Raw genomic sequence first — 26742 nt, forward strand, 5'->3', positions numbered from 1 at the left:
TTTAAGACAGAATCATGCCATATTTAAGTCAGAATCTAATAATATTTAAGTCTGAATCATGCAATATTGAAGTCATAATCTGACAATATTTAAGTCAGAATCGGACAATATTTAAGTCTGAATCATGCAATATTTAGGTTGGAATCGGATAATATTTAAGACAAAATCGTGACATATTTAAGTCAGAATCGATCGATATCGAAGTCAGAATTGTGCAATATTTAAGTCGGAATTTTGCGATATTTAAGTCAGAATTTTGCGATATTTAATTTTGAATCTTGCGATATTTAAGTAGGAATTGTGCGATATTTATGTCAGACTCTTGCAATATTTTAGTCAGAATAGTTTTTCGACAAATTTTTACAATGTTAAATGTTTTACTTTAATTTGATCTAAAAATTGTAAATAGTTAAAATTTTTGCACCATCTTGGATTTTGTGATTACTGCAGTTTTACTGCTAATTTCTCTCAATCAGGACAAGAACAAATGTTTAATAAGTCACAGTATCGCAGTGATACTAAAATAAGAGTATGACAAGGACTCCAGTTAAAATGTGTAACACAATTGATATGGGCAGTGTGAGCTGGATAAACAGCACAGAGTGCGTTTATATACTGTGTGTGTGTGTGTCTACAGGAGATGTGTAAATGTGAGTGTGTCTCACTGCTCTCTGGTTAATGTCGGCCCCGCGCCGTGCCATCATGTCCACCGTCTCCACGCGACCTTGCTTCGCTGCCCAGTGGAGCGCCGTCTGCAGCACACACATATGAACATATACACACACATTAACATACACAAACTAATACACACACAGCACTGTCAATCACAGCACTGTCAATCACAACGCTGACAGCTCCAGTCTGAGCAGCATGTCAGAGTTATGTTTGTAATACATACAGTATGAAACAAAAATACAGCATGAAACCTAAAAAACCTAAAACAAAATATCACATTTAGTATTTTTTAATACCACATTTGAATTCAAGTCGGAATTGTGTGATATTTAATTCTGAATCGTGCGACATTTAAGTCGAAATTGTGCGATACTTAAAGTAACAATTGTGTAATATTTAAGTCGAAATTGTGCAATATTAAGTTGGAGTTGTGCAATATTTTATTCATAATTGTGCAATATTAAGTCAGAATTGTGCGATATTTTGATTCGTAATTGTGCGATATTAAGTCAGAATTGTGCAATATTTTATTCATAATTGTGCGATATTTTGATTCGTAATTGTGCGATATTAAGTCAGAATTGTGCAATATTTTATTCATAATTGTGCAATATTAAGTCAGAATTGTGCGATATTTTGATTCGTAGTTGTGCGATATTAAGTCAGAATTGTGCAATATTTTATTCATAATTGTGCGATATTAAGTCAGAATTGTGCGATATTTTGATTCGTAATTGTGCGATATTAAGTCAGAATTGTGCGATATTTTGATTCGTAATTGTGCGATATTAAGTCGGAATTGTGCGATATTTTGATTCGTAATTGTGCGATATTAAGTCAGAATTGTGCGATATTTTGATTCGTAATTGTGCGATATTAAGTCGGAATTGTGCGATATTTTGATTCGTAATTGTGCGATATTAAGTTGGAATTGTGCGATATTTTAATTTGTAATTGTGCGATATTAAGTCGGAATTGTGCGATATTTTGATTCGTAATTGTGCGATATTAAGTCGGAATTGTGCGATATTTTGATTTGTAATTGTGCGATATTAAGTCGGAATTGTGCGATATTTTGATTCGTAGTTGTGCGATATTAAGTCAGAATTGTGCGATATTTTAATTTGTAATTGTGCGATATTAAGTCAGAATTGTGCGACATTTTAATTTGTAATTGTGCGATATTAAGTCAGAATTGTGCAATATTTTGATTTGTAATTATGCGATATTAAGTCAGAATTGTGCAATATTTTAATTTGTAATTGTGCGATATTAAGTCAGAATTGTGCGATATTTTAATTTGTAATTGTGCGATATTAAGTCAGAATTGTGCGATATTTTTATTCGTAATTGTGCGATATTAAATCAGAATTGTGCGATATTTTTATTCGTAATTGTGTGATATTTTAATTTGTAATTGTGCGATATTTTAATTTGTAATTGTGCGATATTAAGTCGGAATTGTGCGATATTTTAATTTGTAATTGTGCGATATTAAGTCGGAATTGTGCGATATTTTAATTTGTAATTGTGCGATATTAAGTCAGAATTGTGCGATATTTTAATTCTTAACTGTGCGATATTAAGTCGTAATTGTGCGATATTTTAATTCGTAATTGTGCGATATTAATTCGTAATTGTGCGATATTTAAATATAATTTGTTTTGTATTATAGGATATATTGTCTATATTCACTGAGAATTTATATTCAATTACACTCACACAAACGATATATATTAAATAACTTTAGCGAACTATAATACCCCTTGCGTATTGTAAAAAGCTCAAATAAAGTCATAATTTATTAACGAACTGGAGAAACTCATATGGGACACAACAATGAAGACTATATTTGATATCGTTTTTCTTTTATCTCTTGTAAGCCAAATGATGGTTCAGCATACTTACGAACTTCAGGTGCGAGTGAAGGGTGTTTTTGTTATTCACGGTGCGTGTCGGAGTTTCCCGGAGCGGGACGGAGAGAGAAAGCAGAACACAACATGAGTAATAGGATAACAGCACTCTTTTGGGCCTTGTCTCTCTCCATAGTGTCCATTGAGCGTCTCACACCGGTGTGTTTGAGCAAAAGCTCAGGCTGTTTCTCCACATTCAGCGCAGCGCCGCATCAAAGCCGGAGCCCAAAGCTTTTGTCAAACGCGCCGCCCCGATTCCCAGTTTATCTGCTCCAGATCACCAGCAGACTTTAACCTATCCTGAGCCGATTAGCCGAATGCTTGATTTCAGCCTCACAGAAACTATAGCAACCTGTAATCTGCACATCCAAACGCTGCGTGTGTGTGTGTGTGTGTGTGTGTGTGTGTGTGTGTGTGTGTGTGTGTGTGTGTGTGTTCATGCAGGAGCTGAACTTTTCCTCATAAACCACCGCTTCACACACACACACAGGTGTTGGTTTTGGTGGTTTAAGAGGACTCTGCATAACTGTGTTTTGCTAGTTTATGCTATGTTAGTTTTTTCTGTGGGGGAAAATAGAGCACCAGGAGAAAACCCACGCCAACAGGGGGAGAACATGCAAACTCCACACAGAAATGCCAATAGCCCAGCCGGGACTCGAACCAGCAACCTTCTTGCTGTGAGGTGACAGTGCTAACCACTAAGCTACCATGTTGCTCTATATATATCATATCATATATTGAAAAATGATCGTTGTCGTGATAATAGCGTATGCAATATCCTTATTGCCCATGTGTGCAATACATTAGTGTGGTGTATGCCTAGAGCTGATAATCAACACTAACGCTGAGAGACGAGAGGGGAAACTGACAATAGCTAATAAGAATCAGAGGTTTCCAGTCATTCATGGTGTTTTAAAATTAAAATGTTTGCACCTTGACATAGCTTTTTATTTAATTAGCTCAGAAATATATATATTACCTGTTTATTTTAGCATTATCAATGTGTTTTATTAATGGCTGATAACATCATTTCGTCACCTTGGATTTATAAGCTTCTCTCTGCGTTCTGAATGATTTTGAGATATTGAGCTTCAAAGTTTTTGTATTCCATATAGTAAACAATATGTGCGTAACAGCTCTCTTTCATACTTTAACATGACAGAGACCCTAAATGTGCTCTAAACGTAAATGATTAAAGTTCTCTTACATTTGCCAGTGAGAGTAAATAAACCACGGTAAATGCAGATAGAAGCTTCTCATTCTGAAAAGGCATCTTCCACTTGGAATTATAAGGTTCAGCCTGGCAGATCATTCATTAAAGCTTCACTTTTCAAGAAATACAATTAAAAATATATCTAATCTGGTGCTGTAACAATACCATGAAGCTTGAGAAAGTCACATTTTTGCTTTCTATAATATTTATTTCAGGTTTTAGGATGAATATTGTTTTCAAGACTGCTAAATATAAATAATAATTTATATAACTAATATGTTTTTATTTATTAAATGTTGTGTTATATGAATTACTGAATTATATTTATTGAATTATATGCCCCATGAATTAAATTATTTGCCCCTTAAGGCTTAATGTTAAATTTAAAGACTTTAAAAGAAAACAGACGATGAGCAAATGAGTTTAATAAACACTGAAAAGGTTTTACTTGTTTTATATATATATATATATATATATATATATATATATATATATCAGTGGTGTAGTCGGGGCTATACGCACGTATTCTCAGTATGCCTACTTTTTTTCTCTAGCTGTTTGGGTATTACGACTTCTGAGGATCAATAATTGCGTGTACCCTCGATATACTCACTTGTTTTGCTGATTAGACTTGCCTATTTTACATGTATTCGCATCCCTTAACTGAATACCAAATGTTTTTTTTAACTCTCATCTTAATTTGTTGCAATTGGTGTATTTTTATTTATATTTTGCGCCATTCCCCGCCCCCTGACGACAACAGCAGCTGTGAGAAAATTTCGGGAGTTTTTCAAAGTCAACTGAATGATGTCTCGCTGAAACGTTCAGGTAAAATGATAAAACAGCATGGGCGGGTTGGGTGGGTAATAGTACACCACTTTTTTTTTTTTTTTGGACTACACCACTGATATATATATATATACACACCATGTATACACAAATAAAAAAATTCACATCTAATATAGAAATGTTTTAATATCTGTTTCTTTTCAACAGTGTAAAGTTTTACATTTCGCCTCAATGTCAAAAAAAGCTTCTAAATCTTCACATTTACACACTTCTCAATTTAGTGTGTCGCAGCATTATTTAGTCGACTCTGGTTTTGTGTGATTTTGTCTTTCTGGTGTGTCAATAGAGCAGTCCGGCGAAACGACAAAGAAAGCTGATCCTGATTGGTCCTCATGCGTGCATTAAAAATGCTGATTGGCTCACAGAAAGAACCTTATAGAGCCAAGCTAGAGTTCGACTTTCTAGATAAACCGTTTTCGTTTTTTTAATAAAAAGTCTTAAAATGTAAACAACTTATTAAAAAAACATCCCATAATGTAAATAAGATGTCATTTAATAAGAATATGTCAATAACTCAATTTTGACAAACATGTCAGTTAAATTCTTATAATTCTAAGGTGACGATTCTGCAAGTGAGATATGTCGTAAGATCGCAATAATTTACAATATTGCGTATTTTTCCTGCATCAACAAACGTTTTCAATTCCATCAGTTTGATCAAGCCAAACATAAGTAGTGTCGTTTACATGTGTGGGGGCAAAGCCTGTGTGTGTGTGTGCCAGATGGAGGCTCTGTCTTTCACTGGCAGTGTGAAAGGACAGCTTATAGAGCTCCTCTGTGCTCCGGCTCAATAGAGTCGACCCTCACACACACACACACACATAAACACAAAGCCTGATGCTTGTCACCATATGGAGCTGTTTAAAAACCATCACAGACACACACACAAAAGAGCAACATTAACAGCCTCTTACAATGACATGACTGCTGAGATGACTCTGACACACACACACGCACACACACACTCTTTTTGACCCTACAGCTCAAATGTAAGGTTTGATGAGACTTAAAATGCTGAATATTTTAAATTTCAGACTGAGCTGGAGACGCTGGTTTAGCTTCAGGACTCTATGTTAGCTTTTGTTAACTTTTTTTCTTAAAGGCACAGTGCACCCAAAACTGAACATTCTGTCATCATTTACTCACTCTTCAGTTGTTCCAAATCAGTTTTGAGTTTCTTTCTTCTGTTGAACACAAAATAAGACACTTTGAAGAATGTTGCAAACCTGTAACCATTGACTTCCATAGTATTTGTTTTTCCTAATTTTTTTGAAGTGAATGGTTACAGGTTTACAACATTCTTCAAAAGATCTTCTTTTGTGTTCAACAGAAGAAAGAAACTAAAAGTAGAGAGTAAACAATGAGTTAATATTTATTTTGGGGTGAGCTATCCCTTCAATGTTCATGGCAACCCTATATATATATACCTGACAAAAGTCTTGTCGTGGATCCCAGTTGTGAGATCAACAAATAATAACTTGACTTTTAGTTAATCATTTGGAAAAGTGGCAGAAGGTGGATTTTCCCCATGAATCATCTGTTGATCTGCATCCCAATCATCACAAATACTGCAGGAGACCTACTGGAACCAGCATGGTCCCATGATTCTCAAAGTAATCAGTCAAGTTTGGTGAAGGAGAAATCATGGTTTGGGGTTACATTCAGTATGGGGGCGTGCGAGAGATCTGCAGAGTGGATGATCAACATCAACAGCCTGAGGTATCAAGACATTTGTGCTGCCTATTACATTACAAACCACAGGAGAGGGCAAATTCTCCAGCAGGATAGCGCTCCTTCTCATACTTCAGCCTCCACATCAAAGCTCCTGATAGCAAAGAAGGTCAAGGTGCTCCAGGATTGGCCAGTCCAGTCACCAGACATGAACATTATTGAGCATGTCTGGGGTAAGATGAAGGAGGAGGCGTTGAAGATGAACACAAAGAATCTTGTTGAACTCCTGCAAGAAGGCTTTCTTTGCCATTCCAGATGACTTTATTAATCAGTGATTTGAGTCATTGTAGAGATGTATGGATGCAGTCCCCCAAGCTCATGATGGAGTCAGACACAATATTCATTCTGTTTCCACTGCAGCATGACCACATATTCTATACTGGACATTATTGAAGGTTCAGTGACAAGACTTTAGTCTAAGCAGAGTCAGACCTTACTGTCCTAATCAAATCATTAATAATCAAGACATGATCATATTTTGTGGTAAAATAAGCGTAATCTAGAGGCCTTTGCCTTTCATATAAGCCACTTCTGATACCAAATGATAAACTAGAAGTCAAGTTATTATTTGTTGTTCCTAAAACTTGGATAGTCAAGACTTTTGTCAGGTAGTGTGTGTATATATAAACATGATCTGTATGAGCTCACCAGTATTTAATTCCTAAACATAACATATAATGAACAGCAAAAATCATGATTTTGTAAAAACGACAAAGTCGTGATTGACTAATAACGTCACCAATAAAACTTCATTTCTTGAATTGATGACAAATGTTAAGGTTCATCAAAAAAGCGGACAGCAGAAGTGATCAGATATTAAGCAGACTTCTATGATGATAATAATAATATACATATAATAATTAAGCTCATCTATGTTAAGCAGCTTTGACACAATCTACATTGTAAAAGCCCTATAGAAATAGACTACTTGAATAACAGTACTCGCTAAGTTATTTACAGTTAGTAACTAATATAAGGCCCAATTATAATTCCACCCCTTAGCCCTTCCCCTTACCCCTCGTTTTGCACGTTCACGTGAAGGGGTAGGGGTGACCCAATTCTCTTTAGCATGAAGGCGTAGGGCTAAGGGCAAGGCTAGATACCTCTTCATACTGAAATTTCTCAGGAACACACTTGAAACCAAGAGGCATTAAAATTTGGCAGAGTACACCATCTACAACGACAGGATCGCTGAACCCAGAAGTAAAGAGATCCGCAAATTAGTATTTTTTTTGTACAACAATACGATTTTTTACGACAAACAAACAAATGTTTTAATTTATTCATAACCGCGTTCATGTTTTACCGTGATGCTTTAAAAAACGCTAAAATAAAAACCACTAAATTTGGCGATCAATAATCTATAATAATAACTCCTACAGCAGTCCCACAACATTCTGACACTCGATGACACTGAAATCCCCTGTCAGAAATTTCAAGTGGCTGGGAATGAGCTTTTCACAGTGTCTGCTATAATGTTAGTGTTGTTTTCTTGTGTTTACACAGATGAATATGGCCACGGTGTAAATGCACAGTAGAGTTATGATCTTATCGCCACATTAGATCATTATGATAACATGATATATGCCTTAAGTGATTTCCTGAAGATAAACACCAGCAACTAAAGCAACTGGAATAACTACAGCAGTCGCCATCATCTGATCTCACATGAAGCAAGAGCTCACGATGACATCTGCTGACGTGTGCTGGTGCTGTCCCAATTCTTAGGGGTAAATTTCGAAGCCCTTCCTCTTCACACTCTGTTTCAAGGGCCAAGGCGAGGGGGTAGGGTACAAAAATAGAATTGGCATTGGCCCTAAATCATATTACTAAATTCATAAACAAAGGAAGTTCAACATAATCTTTCTGGATGCTCTTAGAAAAAAAAAAACATGCAGTAAAATGTCTTTAAAATGCTGTTAGTAATCATCAGCTATTGAGAAAATACTTTTAAAGGGATATTTTATATCCTTACAGTCTCTCATGTGACAAAATCCAGGCATATTTACAGTTCAGCGCTGTGATATGATTCTGTATAAAGATGATAAAGTGACGAGCTCTCCTTATCCTCAAACTTAAGCGTGAGTTTAATCCTTTTACAGCGCAGTCTGCGAGTCCTGCTCTCTGATTGGCTGAGAGCTGCGGTTCGGCCCTGAGGCGTCTGCAGCGCTGCCTGTTTGTTAAACTAATAACTGCCGTGTCATTACACTATAATTAGACACAATGATCATCTGTGTGTGTGTGCGTGTGTGTGTAAACAGAGCACTGTGTAACAGACACACACATTAGCATGAATTAAATAGCTCATCATTGCAATTATTAATGTTGAACAGGAGCATTGACGTTGGCCTGAAGCTGTAAGCCACCGTCACCATGTTTTTGGATGTATATCAATGAAATGCTGTGATTTATGTACACTGTGGTACTGTTTGCCAGTGATACAGGAATGAATTCAATTATTAGACCCAAAAATGAGTATATACACTCACCGGCCACTTTATTAGGTACACCTTATTAGTACCGGGTTGAACCCCTTTTTGTCTTCAGAACTGCCTTAATCCTTCATGGTGTAGATTCAACAAGGTACTGGAAATATTCCTCAGAGATTTTGCTCCATATTGACATGATAGCATCACGCAGTTGCTGCAGATTTGTCGGCTGCACATCCATGATGTGAAACTCCCATTCCACCACATCCCAAAGGTGCTCTATTGGATTGTGATCTGGTGACTGTGGAGGCCATTTGAGTACAGTGAACTCATTGTCATGTTCAAGAAACCAGTCTGAGTTTTCTAAGATATTTTCTTGGCACACTTTAGGCCCATTAGTACCAATTGAGCATCGTGTCAACGCCACAGCCTACCTGAGTATTGTTCACTGTACTCAAATGGCCTCCACAGTCACCAGATCTCAATCCAATAGAGCACCTTTGGGATGTGGTGGACATGAGATTGGCATCATGGATGTGCAGCCGACAAATCTGCAGCAACAGCGTGATGCTATCATGTCAATATGGAGCAAAATCTCTGAGGAATATTTCCAGTACCTTGCTAAATCTACGCCTCGAAGAATTAAGGCAGTTATGAAGACAAAAAGGGGTCCAACCATGGTACTAGTGAGGTGTACCTAATAAAGTGGCAAAAGGACAACACTGGATTATTTCATCATGGAAAATGTTGTATTTATAACATCACACTTGATTTCATATTGGGTTTTTTCATCATTTTTGTAGGCATTTACATTTTAAACAGTGACCCCTGTGCTAGGATAATGTGGGTGGTCAGTTTTATGTGTTTTTTAGTATGTTGCTATGCGGTTTCTAGGGTGGCTGGTCAAAAAAGGCCACCCAAAAGACTTTCGCCTGCATATGGCTTCTTCACGATGGGAATGCTTGCCTTAGCAAACACCGCTAATAAACCCAATATAACCCCATATAAGAGCATTAAAGAGTAAACTTACCCCCTGGAAGTCCAGTGAGCGCATCGAAGTGATTGAAGACAACATAAATCAAACATTGTTGTGGTTAGACCTGTGCAATATGATATATATATATATATATATTGTATGGACATAAAAAAGTCCATAGTTTCATATTATACTCTATTGTTCATTTTGTGTCACAAAATACCTTGTTTACATTAATAGTTTTTCATAATTTATATGAGCGTAATATTGTACGCCTTTACAAGTATGCAGACAGAAACATAAAAAACAGCACTGTGAGAAATTTGCAGTATAGGTTATTTTCAATCACACGGTTCTGGTGACCTGCAAAATTCAGATGGAGGGCAGGAAGTAAAAAAAACTAAATGGGAAACACAGAGGAAAGTCTGTATTTGTGCGATTTATACCATATTTCAAATGAGATATGAATAGAAAATCTGAACGTTGTATAAAAAGGTTTTACTGTGGAAATGACAGCTTCAAGATGTCTCTTGTATGGAGAATGGAGCCTCATGCATTGCTCAGGGGTGATTTATCCCTATTCAATTTCAACAGAGTCAAATATTAACGTTTCTTAGGGTCTCGTCTATAACGCTGATCTTTTTTTTTACTGGATTCAGCTCAAATTACTGGCTGGTCATTTCAGCAGCTTTATTTTCTTTTCTGAAACCAGTTGAGAGTTTTCTTGGCTATATTTGTAATCATTCTCTTGCCAAAATGTCCACCCTGGTGTCAGCTAATAATTAAGATTGCTGAATGATCACTAGAGATTTTAGCTGCTGTCTGGTCTTTCCATGCCTTTCTACACCTTCCTTCCTTCATGTGTTCAATACTTTTTCCCGGTGTTGTTTCATTTTTATCATAAATTACATAATTTCGGAACTAATTAGTTCTGTTTTCTTTGTATGTATGGATTACTTTTGTTATTACTGATGTCTGGTGAAAATTTCAAGTCAACAGCACCTTTATAAATATGTTTTCTAAAAAAAAGTAACGCGTTCAATACTTATTTTACCCACTGTATAAAAATTATTAATTAATTGAACTTAGAGTACTAAAAAATTACATTTGCTGCTCGTTCAAACTATGTATCTAAAATGAGTTGAATTAACACAATGCTGACAGGGTTTTTTTTGTGGGGTTATCCACTTAGTCCACTTAATTTTGTAAAAACGGTTAAGGTAACATATTTTGTGTTGGGACAACATGAAGGAATTGTTTGGAAACCCGGCTTTTTTTACAGCGTACACCCATTTGCTGCTCGCTTTATGCATCTATGTATCATCCTATGTATCTGAAATGAGTGGGAACAACATAATTCTTCTTTTTTCTTGGGGACGACTTAATTGTTTCATATTCAGTCAACTTAAATTTGTAAATATTATTAACTTAATCGATTTGTGTTGGGACAACTTGAAAGTATTGTGTGGAACCCTGCATTTTTACAGTATATATATATATATATATATATATATATATATATATATATATATATATATATATATATATATATATATATCATTATCAGGATATGATATATATGTCATATCGCCCAGCCATAGTGCACTTAAAATACTGTACAACAAACTCTTCTACATGGGATCTAATGAAAAAGCGACTCTAAAGAGAACGGCTAATCCAATTCTACCTACACCAACACGTCACACATCCAAAGTTGATCAGCATTGTTAAGAAGCTCAGGCTAAAACGAAAAAGCAGATCTGGGTCCACAGATTAGCATCCACACAGGGGGATTACGGACACCTACTCCCGTTTCAAAGCCTCCGCAGTGTTTTGAAGTTTTTTTCTGAGAAACTGTGAGTCTAAAGGCTAAACTCTCATTTGGTTCCTGTGGGATCTTCTTCAGCTTAATCCCCAGATCCTGGCCTCATCTTCTCTTGTTATTCGATCACCCTCAGATCAGTGACTATGAACAGCGCCTTCATTAATTTCTCTTAAGAAGATTAGCGAGCCCTTGGATGTTATTGTTTGCAAATCTGATTTCCCCGGTGTCGTATTCTAGTAAACAACTGCATTGCGATGGATGCGGCTGACCAGCAGGCGACTTAACTCATTTACAAAGCACACAAGTTACGCCGAGTTCAGACTGCATGATTTTAGCCCCGATTTTGACTCGCCAACAAGTTGAGAAATCGGCGACATATGCCTGAAATCACAGGTAAATCGGCGCTCGTTCACATGAGTAACAATCACACAATGTGAACTAGCAAAGACGTGACCTGAGAGAATCAACGATCAGTCGCTAACACCTGCCAGATATTTAGCATGCTAATGATTTGACCTGTCAGCGAATCAAATCATGCCGTGTCAAATGTGTTCTGATTAAAAATAACATCGGCGATCACCTACAGCCAACGACAGAGCAGCATCCACTAGTGTGGGTATCTGCAGGCCAGCAGGAGGATGGGGAGAAGTCAAAAGTGCTTCTTTTCTGGCTGTTTGGTCCAAGAAATGAAGGAAAAACTAGTGTAAATGAGTCATGAGCACCCGTGCCTGTTTGACGTGTCATCTGAGCAATACCACAACCGATCGAAAAAGAAAATACGTTCAAGAGAAACTGCTAATTTAGCTTGTCTTTAGGAAAAACTCACTTCATTTAGACTTTATATTTCTGAAAACAAGACAATATGTTAGGCTAGTATGTTGGACTAGAAACAAGACTCATTTTTTAATTAGCTCAATAACGTTCAACCTTTATTTAATTTACACAGGTTACATTTATATACAGTATAGTATTAGATTCGATTATATTATTCAGTTTCATCCCTGAAAACTACTGTTAGATACACGAAATATAGAAAAAGCAGTTTATTTTAATAGTATAATTGCTAAATTGTATTCATTCGTGGCTTTTGCTTATCGTCTGTTTATTACTAAACGCATCATATAGTGAACTGGACTGAAACCGTGACCCTAAAAACAATGATACAAAGCAAACCGATAGCAACTGTGAACCACTGCACTAACATACTAACTATACTATGACATTTTACTAATGCTATGACATACAAGCAGGATTAATGTATAAGAAGGTTTTCTGTGAGCTCTTCTAGTGACAAAAATACAAGCAGTGTGGACGGGAATACAGTGTGCTGGTACTCACTGTGATGAAGTCCTGCAGGTGTGAAAATAAAAAGCAAATGAGTGTAAGGAGATACTAGACATCACCGAGTACTGAGGTTGGGTACCAATACCAATGTATACCTATGTATACCTTTTGTTCCGCTTTGAAGTGAGGACCGTAATGTCTCTGGTGCTGGTGTTTACTTGTTATCCAGCTCGACAAGCATTACATGAAACATTCAAACTGAGCTTTGGTGCTTTAGCTGGCGCTGAGCCAGAGAAAGACGTGTCATATTATCACGATCATGCAATGTTTTTAACCACCCAATGCTTATTTTATGAATTAGACATGTAAATACACACTAGTACTAGTAAAACAATGCATTTAGAGTTAGTAAAACACACAGGAAAGTCTGTGGAAGTCGTAACAATCCATTCAAACAGAATCTGCTGATGTGTCTGATCAGATACATGTAGTGAAAGTAACAATAAAGTTCAATCTATACTTCTCCCAGCTGGCCAGACACTTGCTGGCATGTAATTTGGGAATAACTGATGAATTTACGTGCTGAATCCTGCGTGTTCTGCTTTTATGAATGAGGCAAACGAGCGGCCGCAAATAAACATGGCGACGGCCATCTTACGTTATAGATCACGATCAAAATCATTTAAACATCAAAACACACTCACATGTTTTTGTGAGTTGGAATATCAGGTATCTGATGACATGACGAGCAAGCGTGTAAATAGTTTGTATTAAAGCTGAAAAGCATAATAAAAGAGATCCATCTGTCATACAGCGCTATTGTGGCTGCGGTGTGTCATGTGACAAACCTGACGTGTCGCCACGAAAACATTAAGGATGAACGTTCTGAAATAATGATCGTCTAACAAAACTCACTCCCGGGGCCAGATCGAGTCTGTTAAACTCACCAGTGAAAGAGTTACAACAGTAGTAAAGCAGCGGTGGTGGAGTTACTGTGCACTCTGCATTGAAGACTGAAGACTGGATCATTCATATTGTCATCTGTTGTCATGTAGAGCTGCACTGCTAAAAGCTTATCTTACTTGGTAATTTAGTCTCGTTTCCAGTCTGAATATCTCACAAATCCTAAATCAAGAACAGACAAGAAAAATGGCATGAGAAAATGAAGTGATGCCAGAGATTATATCTCATGAACATTGTTTTTCTTATCCCATTGGCAAATAATTTAGCTTGTTTGAAGCAAACAATCATTTAATTTTTAGGTGTTTTTTCAGAAAACAAGACATAATTACTCATGCTACTTCATGTGTCTAATATGCATCTTGATTAAGATTATTTTAGATATTTGGATTGAAAACAGGACAAAACTACTACGTTACTTTTTATCATTATTATAATTATTATTATAATTATTATTATAAAAGCTCAGGGATGTTCAAGGACAACATGTGTGGACTTTCTAAAGATTTTAGTTCTGTTTTTGAATAAAGCGTTGAAAACAAATGCTTTTTGTATCCGATTCATTGATTAAGAAAATAATCGACAGATTAATCGATTATTAAAATAATTGTTAGTTGCAGCCCTAGTTGTTTTCATTGGATTTGATACCACACACCAAATATAAAAAAACTTGGTAGGTGCAGAGAATAGTGTCAAACAGCCACGTGTGTGTGGAATATCCTGCTGCAAAATTCGGCTCAAAGTTCGACACGATGGGAATAGTTTGATTGCGATGTTTACATGTGTTGCACTTCAATAATGATACTAAAATCGTAATTAATAATTATAATAGTAATAATAATTTACATAAGGTGCTTTTTTAATGTTCCTGTTTTACATGTTATAGCACATAGTTAGATTAACGTCATTACGTCACCAATTGACGTTAGTTTCCTACAGCGTTTCACACAAGTTTGTGTTCGCCATCGCGCCATATGTTGCCCTTTCATTTTGAAGTTCAACTGCAGTTAATTTTTCACACTGTGTGCAAACAGACAATAGCAGATATAAATTCTCCAGCAAAAGGGCCACCTCTGACATTTCATTCAACAAACTCACTTCAAACTCATAATGTCCATTTCTTCTTGGATTTGCACCAAATATGTGCTCTTGCTTTAAGCCAGGGGTCACCAATCACGGTCGTGGAGGGCCGGTGTCCCTGCAGGGTTTAGCTCCAACTTGCCTCAACACACCTGCTTGACTGTTTCAAGAATACCTAGTAAGACCTTGATTAGCTTGTTCAGGTGTGTTTGATTAGAGTTGGAGCTAAAATCTGCAGGACGCCGGCCCTCCAGGAACAAGTTTGGTGACCCCTGCTTTAAGCCATTCTCATTAGTATGTCATCAACCACCTGACAACTGCTCGTGTATGGACTATCCTGTTGCAAAATGAAGAGGAAAGTCCTACATGGTGGTAATAGTTTGATTGAGGTGTTTACATGTCTATGATGCACTTCAGTAATGCCAATAAAACGGGAATATTAAGAAAATGTCTTACTTCCATTCCCATTTAGATCGATTATGACTTTAGTTGGATTAAGATCACCAAAAAAAAGTAAAAAAACAGTCACTGACGCACAAAATCAAACACGGTCAAAGGATGAACCACACAAAGTCACACACACTCAAGCGGCGAGGATCCACCAGGGAGTCTGATTGGGAACGAGGCGCTAATTAATTTGAGAAGCCGCTATCTGGCTCCGTATCTGCGTCTACGAACCGATGCTTCAAAACACAAAGAGCTTCATTTCCCCCAGAGACGCCAATGCCAAGTTCAGCCCTTTTCAATCCTGCCAGGCAATTCCAGCTGCGCCATTAAATCCACAAAGCCAAATGTAATTGATTGATAAGGGCCAGAGATTAACCTGAGTTTTTGTCTCTCAATCGTGATGGCCGCAGAAGATGCCGTCCTATCCCATCAACACCAGCGCCGTTATCTGATGCCGGCTAAGAGCATTTGGCCATTACTGTTGACCTGAAAGGACCACCGAAAACCTCCATCTTTGACTGGCACGATCTGATGAGAGTTTCCCAATCTTATCTTTGAAAGACAATGAAGACGCGCTCGCAGCTCGGAGAAGTGCATTGTGGGCTACAGGAGAAAACCTGCCTGATCTTTTGGAAACGTCCTGTTGTTGTCTACGTTAGCATCACTTACACAATGAAGCGCTCGGCTGTTATCTGCTAGCATGCTAGTTGTGTTGGCGTGATTTAAAGTGTCCTCTGGTGGGAAACAAAAGTTGCGTGATGAGCCTGAATCTCACAGGAACACGTCCAGAATGACACAAAGATCCGGATGGAGATTGTGGGAAACGGTTGACTTTGAAAACTCCTGTAAGAGCTGTAAACACTGTTTGGCTGCCGGTTGCTGCTTTTAAAACACAGTATTTTGTGGCTTTTATGAGAGTAATTTGTGAGTTAGGGTTTACAAATCATGTGATTAACATTTTATAGTCAATATTTTCACTTTTATTTTACATATAGTTTTTTAAATTATCTATTTACACTCACCGGCCACTTTATTAGGTACACCTGACTAGTACTGTGTTGTGCTTTTGTCTTCAGAACTGCCTTCATCCTTCGTGGTATAGATTCAACCAGGTACTGGAAATATTCCTTAGAGATTTTGCTCCATATTGACATGATAGCATCACGCTGTTGCTGCAGATTAGTCGGCTGCACATCCATGATGAAGATCTCCCGTTCCACCACATCCCAAATGTGCTCCATTGGATTGAGATCTGGTGACTGTGGAGGCCATTTGAGTACAGTGAACTCATTGTCATGTTCAAGAAACCAGTCTGAGATGATTTGCGCTTTATGACATGGCGCATTATCCTGCTGGAAGTAATCATCAGAAGATGGAGACACTGTGGTCATAAAGGGATGGACATGGTCAGCAACAATACTCAGGTAGGCTGTGGCGTTGACACGATGCTCAATTGGTACTAATGAGCCTAAAGTGTGCCAAGAGAATACCAGTACACCACCACCAGCCTGAACCGTTGATACAAGGCAGGATGGATCCATGCTTTCATGTTGTTGAGAGCAAATTCTGACCCGACCATCCGAATGTGGCAGCAGAAATGGAGACTCATCAAACCAGTCAACGTTTCTCCAATCTTCTATTGTAGCCTCAGTTTCCTGTTCTTAGCAGACAGGAGTGGAACCCTGATCAAAGTCACTTAAATCCCCTCTCTTCCTCATTCTGATGCTCAGTTTGAACTGCAGCAGATCGTCTTGACCATGTCAACATGACTAAATGCATTGAGTTGCTGCCATGTGATTGGCCGATAACAAATTTGCGATAACAAGCAGTTGGACAGGTGTACCTAATAAAGTGGCCGATGAGTGTGTCAGAAATGCCACTGTTTTGGAAATAACCCATGAAAGCAGATAATTTTTGAGTAAAAAAAAAAGCTGCGTAATGATTTTTTATTTACCTAAAAAAAAAAAATATATATATATATATATATATATATATATATATATATATATATATATATATATATATATATATATATATATATATAAATAATAAAAACAACTGAATTTAGAAATAGTTTTGACAAATCTTTGTGCTTAACAAATGAAATGAAATATGTCGGCCAATAGACATCTTCAGTGGAGTGAGTTTCCACCGTTACTTCACCAAAGTAAAGGAGTAAAAGTAAAGAGAAAGTAAAGAGGCTAAATGTTCTTTATCCTCGCGCTGCAGATGCTCTGTTTAACTGTTTCCTCGCTAGTGAAGCGTTTAGTTTTCACACTTACAAATTCCGCCATGTAAATAGCAAATACACCAATGGTAGATGAGACTGTGATTAGTTTAATGCATGTTATGTTTAAAACACACCCATACCTCATTAAGAGGATAGGTACAACCCTGTTAGACCATGCGCCGCAAACTGTAATTTTCTGGTAGCAAAAGTGGTTTCACACACACACCCTTAATCCTATTGCACCATGTGCTTAAGACATCGAGCTTTGATTGTTTAAATAGAGCCCTAGCTGTGCATAAACCCTATACAGTTTTTGTATTTCTGGTAAAACCGATATCGTTAGCAGCGTCTACAGAGGTGGTAAGTGCTCTTGTCAGTATCTCTGTACGCTTCCAGCAGCGCCAGCCGTTCCTTGTCATCCTCGCTCGCCACGTAAATTCACTAAACTTGCTGGAAATTTAATAAGAGCTGCTGCTTTGGGCCTGACACCCGCGGAGCAGCGACCCAGACACATATGTGATGATTTACAACCAGACACGTATCCGTCTGCCACCTTCCCTCCGCTACGCTATGCTTTCCGTGCGCTAGCATCATCTTGCTCTTTGGGAAGTGTGTGTGTGTGTGTGTGTGTGTGTGTGTGTGTGTAAATGGCAGAATCCACAGCCTCGGGGCCAAAGGCTTCAGAAGTTAAGCCAATACAGGCCGCGCTCGCGTCCCAACAATATCTGGAAGTCGTCAGAGGGTTTTATTTTTCTTTCCTCTTCACCTTTAAAGATGACCCGCTCTGTTCGCATAGCACTATCAGGCAACAAAAACGCTTCTGGTCAAACAACAAGCCGTTCCTGTCCTAGCGCTTTCATCCAAGCTTCAAAAGAGAAACGCAATCCTCATCCTAATTAGCTTGACCCTCACAATGAGGAAACACTGCAAACACACAGATTCGGCACCGGCAGGAAGAGCGGTGCATTAGGATGTAATTGGATTACTTTTTTACAAGTAACTATATGTGAAGTGTTGCATTAGTGTTTAGTTTTTAAATATTTAGTTTCAGTTTTCTTTTTCAAGGTGAAGCACACTGCGTTCGCAGCTTCTTCAAAATACTTAATTAAAATGAGCTGAAACTACACAATTCTTGAGATTTTTTTGGAGGGACAACTTGATTGTTTTACGCTCGATCCACTTAAATTTGTACGCTAACTTAATCGAATTCATTGCATAAAACCCTGCGTTTGTCCCGCCGGCCTCACCTTTCTGCTGACGAGTGTTGGGTCCTGTTGCAGAAGCAGGTACAATGTAGTGGCGTTTCCCAGAGCAGCACAGCGCAGCCAATCCCGCTCTATGGGCTCCATCTGAACACGAGGAAAGAGCGACTACAAACAACACAAGAAAACAACGAATGAAGACAACCTGCTAGAACAGATGTTCACCAGAAGTTCAGCAATATACAGTAGTCAAGGACTCGTTAAGACAAGGTCTTGTTGCTAACTAATGCTGGTTTTAGTCTTATATTTATTTATCCTTGACAAACCCAAACCACCCACAGAAGCACACACAAAAAACAGCAAAAATGTTTCATTATCATTACCAAAAAAGATATCATTTTTTGTAAATATTGCAAGCCCTTAAAGGGCACCTATTTTACCCCTTTTTCAAGATGTAAGATGAGTCTTTTGTGTCTCCAGAATGTGTCTGTAAAGTTTCAGCTCTAAACACCCATCAGATTATTCATTAGACCTTTTTAAATCTGGGATATTTGAGCTGTTTGGACATTGTAGCTGTTTTTGTTGCCTGTGCCTTTAATGCAACTGAGCTGGTTCCTCTCGCCCACCGTTCCCACGTGCATGTGATAAACACATAGATAAACAGCATAGTGACAGACAATAATGAAGCAGATCTTCCTTACTACATTAAGAACTTTCCCAACAGATATTTGATGTGGAGTTAATTCAAGCCTTTCTGCAAATATGAGTCACACAGACACATTCAGCTCTGCACTGTTTTTGCACGCAAATGTGACAGGACACACGTTCATATCCACTGCTGTATGGATATCCGTTATGTTAATGTACAAAATAAACCTGATTTAACGTCCACAAACTGGGATTGAAGCATCTTCTTTTATAATTAATCCGACATGCGGCTGTGGTGATGAAGTAAAGACGGTAAAATCGCTTTAATTCGTTACACAAATGAGTTAAAAATGAGTTCAACTTGTGAAACTCATTCTCGATCATATTTGATGATGATTGATGATCACAGAGAGCTCAACAGATCTTTTAATAGTTGTTTTGCGCACGTCCTGTCTTGTTGATATGCTTATACGCGTTACTAGGGAGACATGTTAATACGTGGCTGTCAATCAATTCGGTGGGCGGGGAAACCGCACTCCTATGTCACGTTGCGGTCGGCCTCAAAATGGGAGGGATATGGATCCTATTTTAACGTCAGGAAACTTAAAAAACGACTTATTGTCTTAAGATCAGCCCATTATGTGGAGACTGTGGACACACTATACCTACACAAAGCTCTGTCCAAACAGCTAACAAAAGATGATTTTTATTATTGGTGCCCTTTAATATTGCCTATGTGAGGAGATTTTAATATAAATAATAATAATAATAATGCACACCTTAGGTGGTGATGTGATCACAACAATAGACACCTCAGGTGTGCATTATTTTCTTCTAATGCACTACAACAGCCTGTAGCGCTTTATTCCTCCACTGTTCAGATGCTGTATTTGAGAGGTTTTTGTCAAGCTCCTCCTGTGTAGCACTAGTTTCTTCCACATCTCCTCCTCCTCCTCCTGTTGTGTTTTGATGTGCTTTCTGTCAGTTGTTGCTGTGAAATAACTCTAATCATTCAGCGGAGTGATATGGAGCTGTAATGCGCTCAAAATCTGCCGGAACTACTTTAACTGGGCATTCAACTGACAATGGAGCCTTTTCACAAGACTGTCATTACCCGTTTAACGGTCATCGCTATCTTAAATCTTTGAAAGTTTTTAATATTTAGATTTTTTTTTAAACATATGCATATTTATATGTATTTATGCATGTATTATCTTATCTTTGCATCAAATTACAAAAAAACCCAACAACAACAAATGGCCGCTTATGTGAGGTGTATGAAAGGCAGTGTTTCTGAGGGCAGGACAGTAAATCTGACATTATTCTCTCTTCTGGTTGCTGTTATCAGTCTCACACTATTGTTTACCTTCTTCTGAAAGTCTTGATAACACCATCCTGGAGTTTTTCATTTATCATTTCAGCAAATAGGATAGTAAAATATTGTACTTTCCCATTCACTGTGCTCTGAGTTTACCAACTATGAAGACTTCTGCTGCTGAGAAACTCCCTAACGACACACCTTAGAGTTCTCATCAGCCAATCAGAGTCAAGCATTCATCAGCCCTGTGGTTTGCGCATAAGTAATACATTCCTGCGCTAAATAAGTCAGCAATAAAAGTGCCTTCAGCTCCGTCTAGCTTTGACCTCTCCTCACTTCTAATCTGCTGCCGGTTCCAGGCTGCCTCCTTCTAAACAGAACCAGACTGAGTTTCTTGTCACACTGATCAATGACCTGTGACCAAGTCTGAGGCCCCGCAGACACAAGGGCCCCGTTGTTCAATCCGACAGAGCGCATCGGGGTTCCAATACCCAGATAACACCGTCCCAGAGAAGAGTGGACGATCCCTGCTCCGCTAATCCTCATGTTTAGCACCTGTTTATGATATGACAAATTGAAACCCCCGGCGTGAAGGTCTTGACATTATTGCCTTTCTGCTCAAAACATTGATTCAACATGGCAACCGAAGGGCTGCCTATTGGAGCCAGGGGCCGAGTGTGGATATTGACATGTGTGTCTGATAAAAGACGAAGGAGCTGAGATACAAACTAGCACTGCACTATATGTGGTTTCCGCATCAACACTGCAATGCAACAACAAAAAATTGTAAATAGTATAGAGAGAATTAGCTTATTAGCATGAATTAGCATTTTTACCATGCATTTACCATTATTTAACATGCTGCTAGCACTTTTCTAGAATGAATTAGCCTGTTAACATGTTTCTAGAATGAATTAGCAGGTTGGTTTACCTTTGAAAAAAGTATGAATAGATCTATGTAAATAGCTTAACACGAATTAGCATTTTTACCTAGCATTGAACATAATTTACCGAGTATGAAATAGCATATTAGCATGTTTCTAAAATTAATTATGTTGTTTGCATGTTTCTAGAATGAATTGGCATGTTGTTCCACGTTTCTAGAACAAATAAGCATGTTGGTAGTACATTTGAAAAGAAAATGTGAAACAAATTAGCTTATTAGCAGGAATTAGCATTTTTACTTTACATTTACCATAAATTAACATGTCGTTACCATGTTTCTAAAATGAATTAGCATGTTGTTAGCAAGTTTTACAAATGAAATAGCATGTTGTTAGTATGATTCGAGAATGAATTAGCATGTTGTTTGCATGTTTCTAAAACAATTTAGCATGTTGGTTTACATTTGAAAAAAGTAGGAATCGATAGAATTAACTTATTAGAATTACATAACATTACATATTTAACATGCTGCTAGCACATTTCTAGAATGAATTAACATGTTGTTAGCATGTTTCTAGAATGAATTAGCATGTTCATACGTTTCCAGAGCAAATAAGCATGTTGGTAGTACATTTGAAAGAAAGTGTGAAAAGAATTAGCTTGTTAACATGAATTCGCATTTTTATCTAGCATTTAACATTTTTAACATGTTGCTAGCACATTTTTATTATGTAATAGCATGTTATCATGTTTCTAGAATGAATTTGCATTTTATTTGCATGCTTCTAGAATTATGTTGTTTGCATGATTCTAGAATGAATTAGCATATTGCTAGCATGTTTCTAGAATCATGTTGTTTGCATGTTTCTAGAAACAATTAGCATATTGCTAGCATGTTTCTAGAATTATGTTGTTTGCATGTTTCTAGAAAGAATTAGCATATTGCTAGCATGTTTCTAGAATTATGTTGTTTGCTTGTTTCTAGAATGAATTAGCATATTGCTAGCATGTTTCTAGAATTATGTTGTTTGCATGTTTCTAGAATGAATTAGCATATGGTTAGCATGTTTCTAGAATTATGTTTTTTGCATGTTTCTAGAATGAATTAGCATATGGTTAGCATGTTTCTAGAATTATGTTGTTTGCATGTTTCTAGAATGAATTGGCACATTGCTAGCATGTTTCCAGAATTATGTTGTTTGCATGTTTCTAGAATGAATTGGCACATTGCTAGCATGTTTCTAGAATTATGTTGTTTGCTTGTTTCTAGAATGAGTTAGCATGTTGTGCACACGTTTCTAGACAAAATAAGCATGTTGGTAGTACATTTGAAAAAAAAAAGTCTGAAAACGAACGAATAGAGAGAATTAGCTTATTAGCAGGAATTAACATTTTAATCTTGCATTTACTATAATTGAGCATGTTTCTAGCATGAATTAGCATGTTGTTAACATGTTTTGATAATTAATTAGCCTGTTGTTACCTTGTTTTGAGAATGAATTGGCATGTTGATTTTGCATTTGAAAAAAGTCGAAAAAGTATGAATAGATAAATAGATTTATCTAGACTTATATATTTAAAAATTCAAAGAAATTTTTTAGCATGTCGCTAGCATGAAATAGCATGTTAGCAAGTTTCTAGTATGAATTAGCATGCTGTATGCAAGTTTCTAGAATAAATGCTTATTATTGTTGCTAATAATCACTAATAATGATTCTTACAATTATCAGTGCTGGAAATATTTATTCTTACTTCATAATATCGTAGAAACCGATACATTTTAGTATACAAAGTTCAAAATAATTTGAATTTTATTAGCATTTTTGTAAATTATAGATGTATTTAAATGTTACAATTGCAAATGAAAGCTATACCTCCTCTGCGTCTCCTGTACAGTACAGAATGTGTTCGGCTTGCCAAATTAACATAAATCTTTGATTGCTAGCAGAGCGAGTTCCAACAGGGATGCAAAACGAGCTGTAATTGTCCGCCGCAAGACCATCGTAAGGGGTTTGCACATCGGATGAGCCACACCACGACACACCATGCATTTTAGAATTGTTAACATAGGTTTATATCAGGGTACACACACCAGTGCCGAAAGTCGGCGGCTGTCTGCGGTGCCCTGCTACCACTCAGAAGACTGTATTTCTGCCGCACCACAGAGCGCCATCTGAATAGTTTCATTTTAAAAACATGTTAATGTAAATGGTGAATTCATTATTTGTTAGGTATTAGCTCTACATTAATAGACATTAGTAAGCAGTTTATAACTGCAGATACAAATGCTCTATTCTTGATTATAAGCACATGTATAATGTATTATATGCATGCATATTTTGGTGCATTTGAACAAACAAATTTATTAAACGAATATATTTATTAAAATATTATTTTAATCACCAAACGTAATTAGAAATACAAAGATAATATAATTAAATTCTGCAAAAATAAATATAATCTACAAAAGTGTTGAGATTTTGACTAATTTTTGGACCGTTATCATCAGCTATTTTGATAGATTAGCTCCAGATTTAGATTAGTCAGAGCTGAAGCCAATGTATGAACACATTGTAAAGCTTCCTACAGAACATGTTAGTTTAAATGAGAGGTGAACTCGTATATGCTGAGCACTGTATACATGCAAAAAAAGCTAAATATTGCAATGTAAAAGTGTTTTCCAATAACGTGCAGCCCTAATTCAAACCCTTAAATAAACAAACAGATCACAGAGGCAATGTTAGAAACAAACAAAGCCAGAACCAGTAGAGGAAGAGGAGGTTTCGTGACCTCTGACCCCGTGTTAAAGGCAGAGCGTGCAGAAAGACGGAGGAAAGGGCCTGCTGATCAAAAGAGCTGACAGATGAAGGCGAAGGTCTGCGTGACCTTGACTCTTAAACTACAGCCGAGTCTCCAGACGAGAAAAAACACCCTGACTAGTGAGATAACACTAATCAAAGACAGCTCATTAGAAAACAAGCACAATCTGAGTGAAGCGTCACATCCAAATGTGGCGTCTGATGGCTCAAGGCACCAGAGAACTGTAGGGAAGAAATGAACTGTACAGTGGTTCAAGGCTGTAGTACTCCACTACAAAATAATATCAGACTGATGGAGTAAAAACGCTCCATAAGGGTGGCTCGGTGGCTCAGTGGTTAGCACTGTGGCCACACAGCAAGACGGTTGCTGGTTTGAGTCCCAGTTGGCGTTCCTGTGTGGAGTTTGCATGTTCTTCCGTGTTCCTCCGGGTGCTCCAGTCTCCCCCACAGTCTAAACACATGCACTATAGGGGAATTGAAAAAACAAAATTGGCCGTAGGTGTTTCCCAGTGCTGGGTTGCAGCTGGAACGACATCTGCTGTGTAAAACATATGCTGGAATAATTGGCGGTTCATTCCGATGTAGAGACTCCTGATGAATAAAGGGTCCAAGCCGAAGGAAAATGAATAAATGAATTATTATTATTATCTTCCTCAACACATAGGGGGCGCCATTGTATGTTCACCAATGGAAACTGGTGGTCATGTCTGGTACTGCACCCAAACAAAACACTACTGAACGCTCGTTTTTTGAGATATCAACTTGAAATTGGGAAGGTAACTTGTTCAAATATTTAGCTTTTGTTTTCAGTCTATTTTAGGCTAAACGGGTTTGTAAGATACATATTTATGTACAATAATCATTTAAATATGTATTGTTTTATTACTTTCATAAACAAAGGCACATACCTTCTTTAAAATAAGACCAAGCATAAATCCATACACCAAACATAGAAGATTGGCATTCATTTAAGTTTATCTTGTAATTTTCATGCCTATCTTAAAAAATGGGACAACATTTAAGGGGTTAAAGTTGAAACACCCAGCTGAAGTCAAAATTATTCGCCCTCCTGTGAATTTATTTCGATTTATTTTTTTCAAATATTTCCTAAATGCTGTTGAACAGATTCAGGAATTTTTCACAGTATTTCCTATAATATTTTTTCTTCTGGAGAAAGTCTTATTTGTTTCATTTCGGCTAGAATAAAAGCAGTTTTTAATTGTTTTAACCCATTTTAAGGTCAATATTATTAGCCTCTTAAGCAGTATTAGTTTTGGATTGTCTTCAGAACAAACCACTGTCATACAATGACTTGCCTAATTACCCTAACTTTACCCTAATTAACCTAGTTAAGCCTTTAAATGTCACTTTAAGCTCTATACTAGTATCTTGAAGAATATCTAGTCTAATATTATTTACTGTCATCATGACAAAGAGAAAATAAATCAGTTATTAGAGAGGAGTTATTAAAACTATTATGATTAGAAATGTGCTGAAAAAAAATCTCAACATTAAACAGAAATTAGGGAAAAAATATACAGAATAATTCTGATTTTAACTGTATATATTCTGTACATAAATTGAAGATAACTCAATAATATAGATCAATTAAAATATTCTACATCAGATTTATAATAACGCATATGAACTGATGAAACATGAGAGAAGGTGGCTGCGTGTGAACGTCACACAAACGCGTCCCATGATGCTGAGGAAATTCCTGCTGTGAGAGGGCAGACCCCAATAACAAGATCTATAAAAATAAGGGTGACATCCTGCAGCTACAGTCAACAAACAGCGGATGATTGATGAAGACAAACTGTTGCGGTGATGGACATTGTGAGATATTTCTCCAAGACGGGCTGTCTTGCGTCGGACACATGAAAGAGCCTGAAGTCTGCCTCTCAGACGGATCAGATGTCTGCGCTCCAGCTGTTTTTTTTTTTACTTGTTTTCTTCAGGTTTACATGTCTCAAAAGTCTCTAAAAGTCTATTATGATTGGAAAACCATGTTGGCGTATTTATAGGGGCTATATGTAGGAACTATTATCTGCTTTTTCATTGCTAATGTATGAACAGCTTGTAATGAAAGAATGAAGTAATATTACTTCTTCAAACCTAAAGTTGAACGGGTTTCTTAAAAGAACAGTACTTTATTATTGGAATTAGGCTCATTTCACAGCTCCCCTAGAGTTAAACAGTGGAGTTTTACCATTTTTGAATCCATTCAGCTGATTTTTGGGCACTTTTAGCTTAGC

The 26742-nt window shown here is 37.2% G+C and overlaps 1 protein-coding gene across 1 annotated transcript in view; it reads right to left on the reverse strand.

The window, feature by feature from the left end:
• LOC130218979 (ankyrin repeat domain-containing protein SOWAHC) overlaps positions 1-26742 on the reverse strand; it is a 92985-nt gene that overhangs the window by 20833 nt on the left and 45410 nt on the right. The window contains exons 6-7 of the mRNA XM_056451254.1: positions 18860-18982; positions 666-752 (exon numbers count right to left, since the gene is read on the reverse strand). Coding sequence (XP_056307229.1) covers positions 666-752; positions 18860-18982 — 210 coding nt within the window. The remainder of the gene's footprint in view (positions 1-665; positions 753-18859; positions 18983-26742) is intronic.

The sequence above is a fragment of the Danio aesculapii genome, chromosome 25, assembly GCF_903798145.1.
Source record: "Danio aesculapii chromosome 25, fDanAes4.1, whole genome shotgun sequence".
NCBI classification, from domain to species: Eukaryota; Metazoa; Chordata; class Actinopteri; order Cypriniformes; family Danionidae; genus Danio; species Danio aesculapii.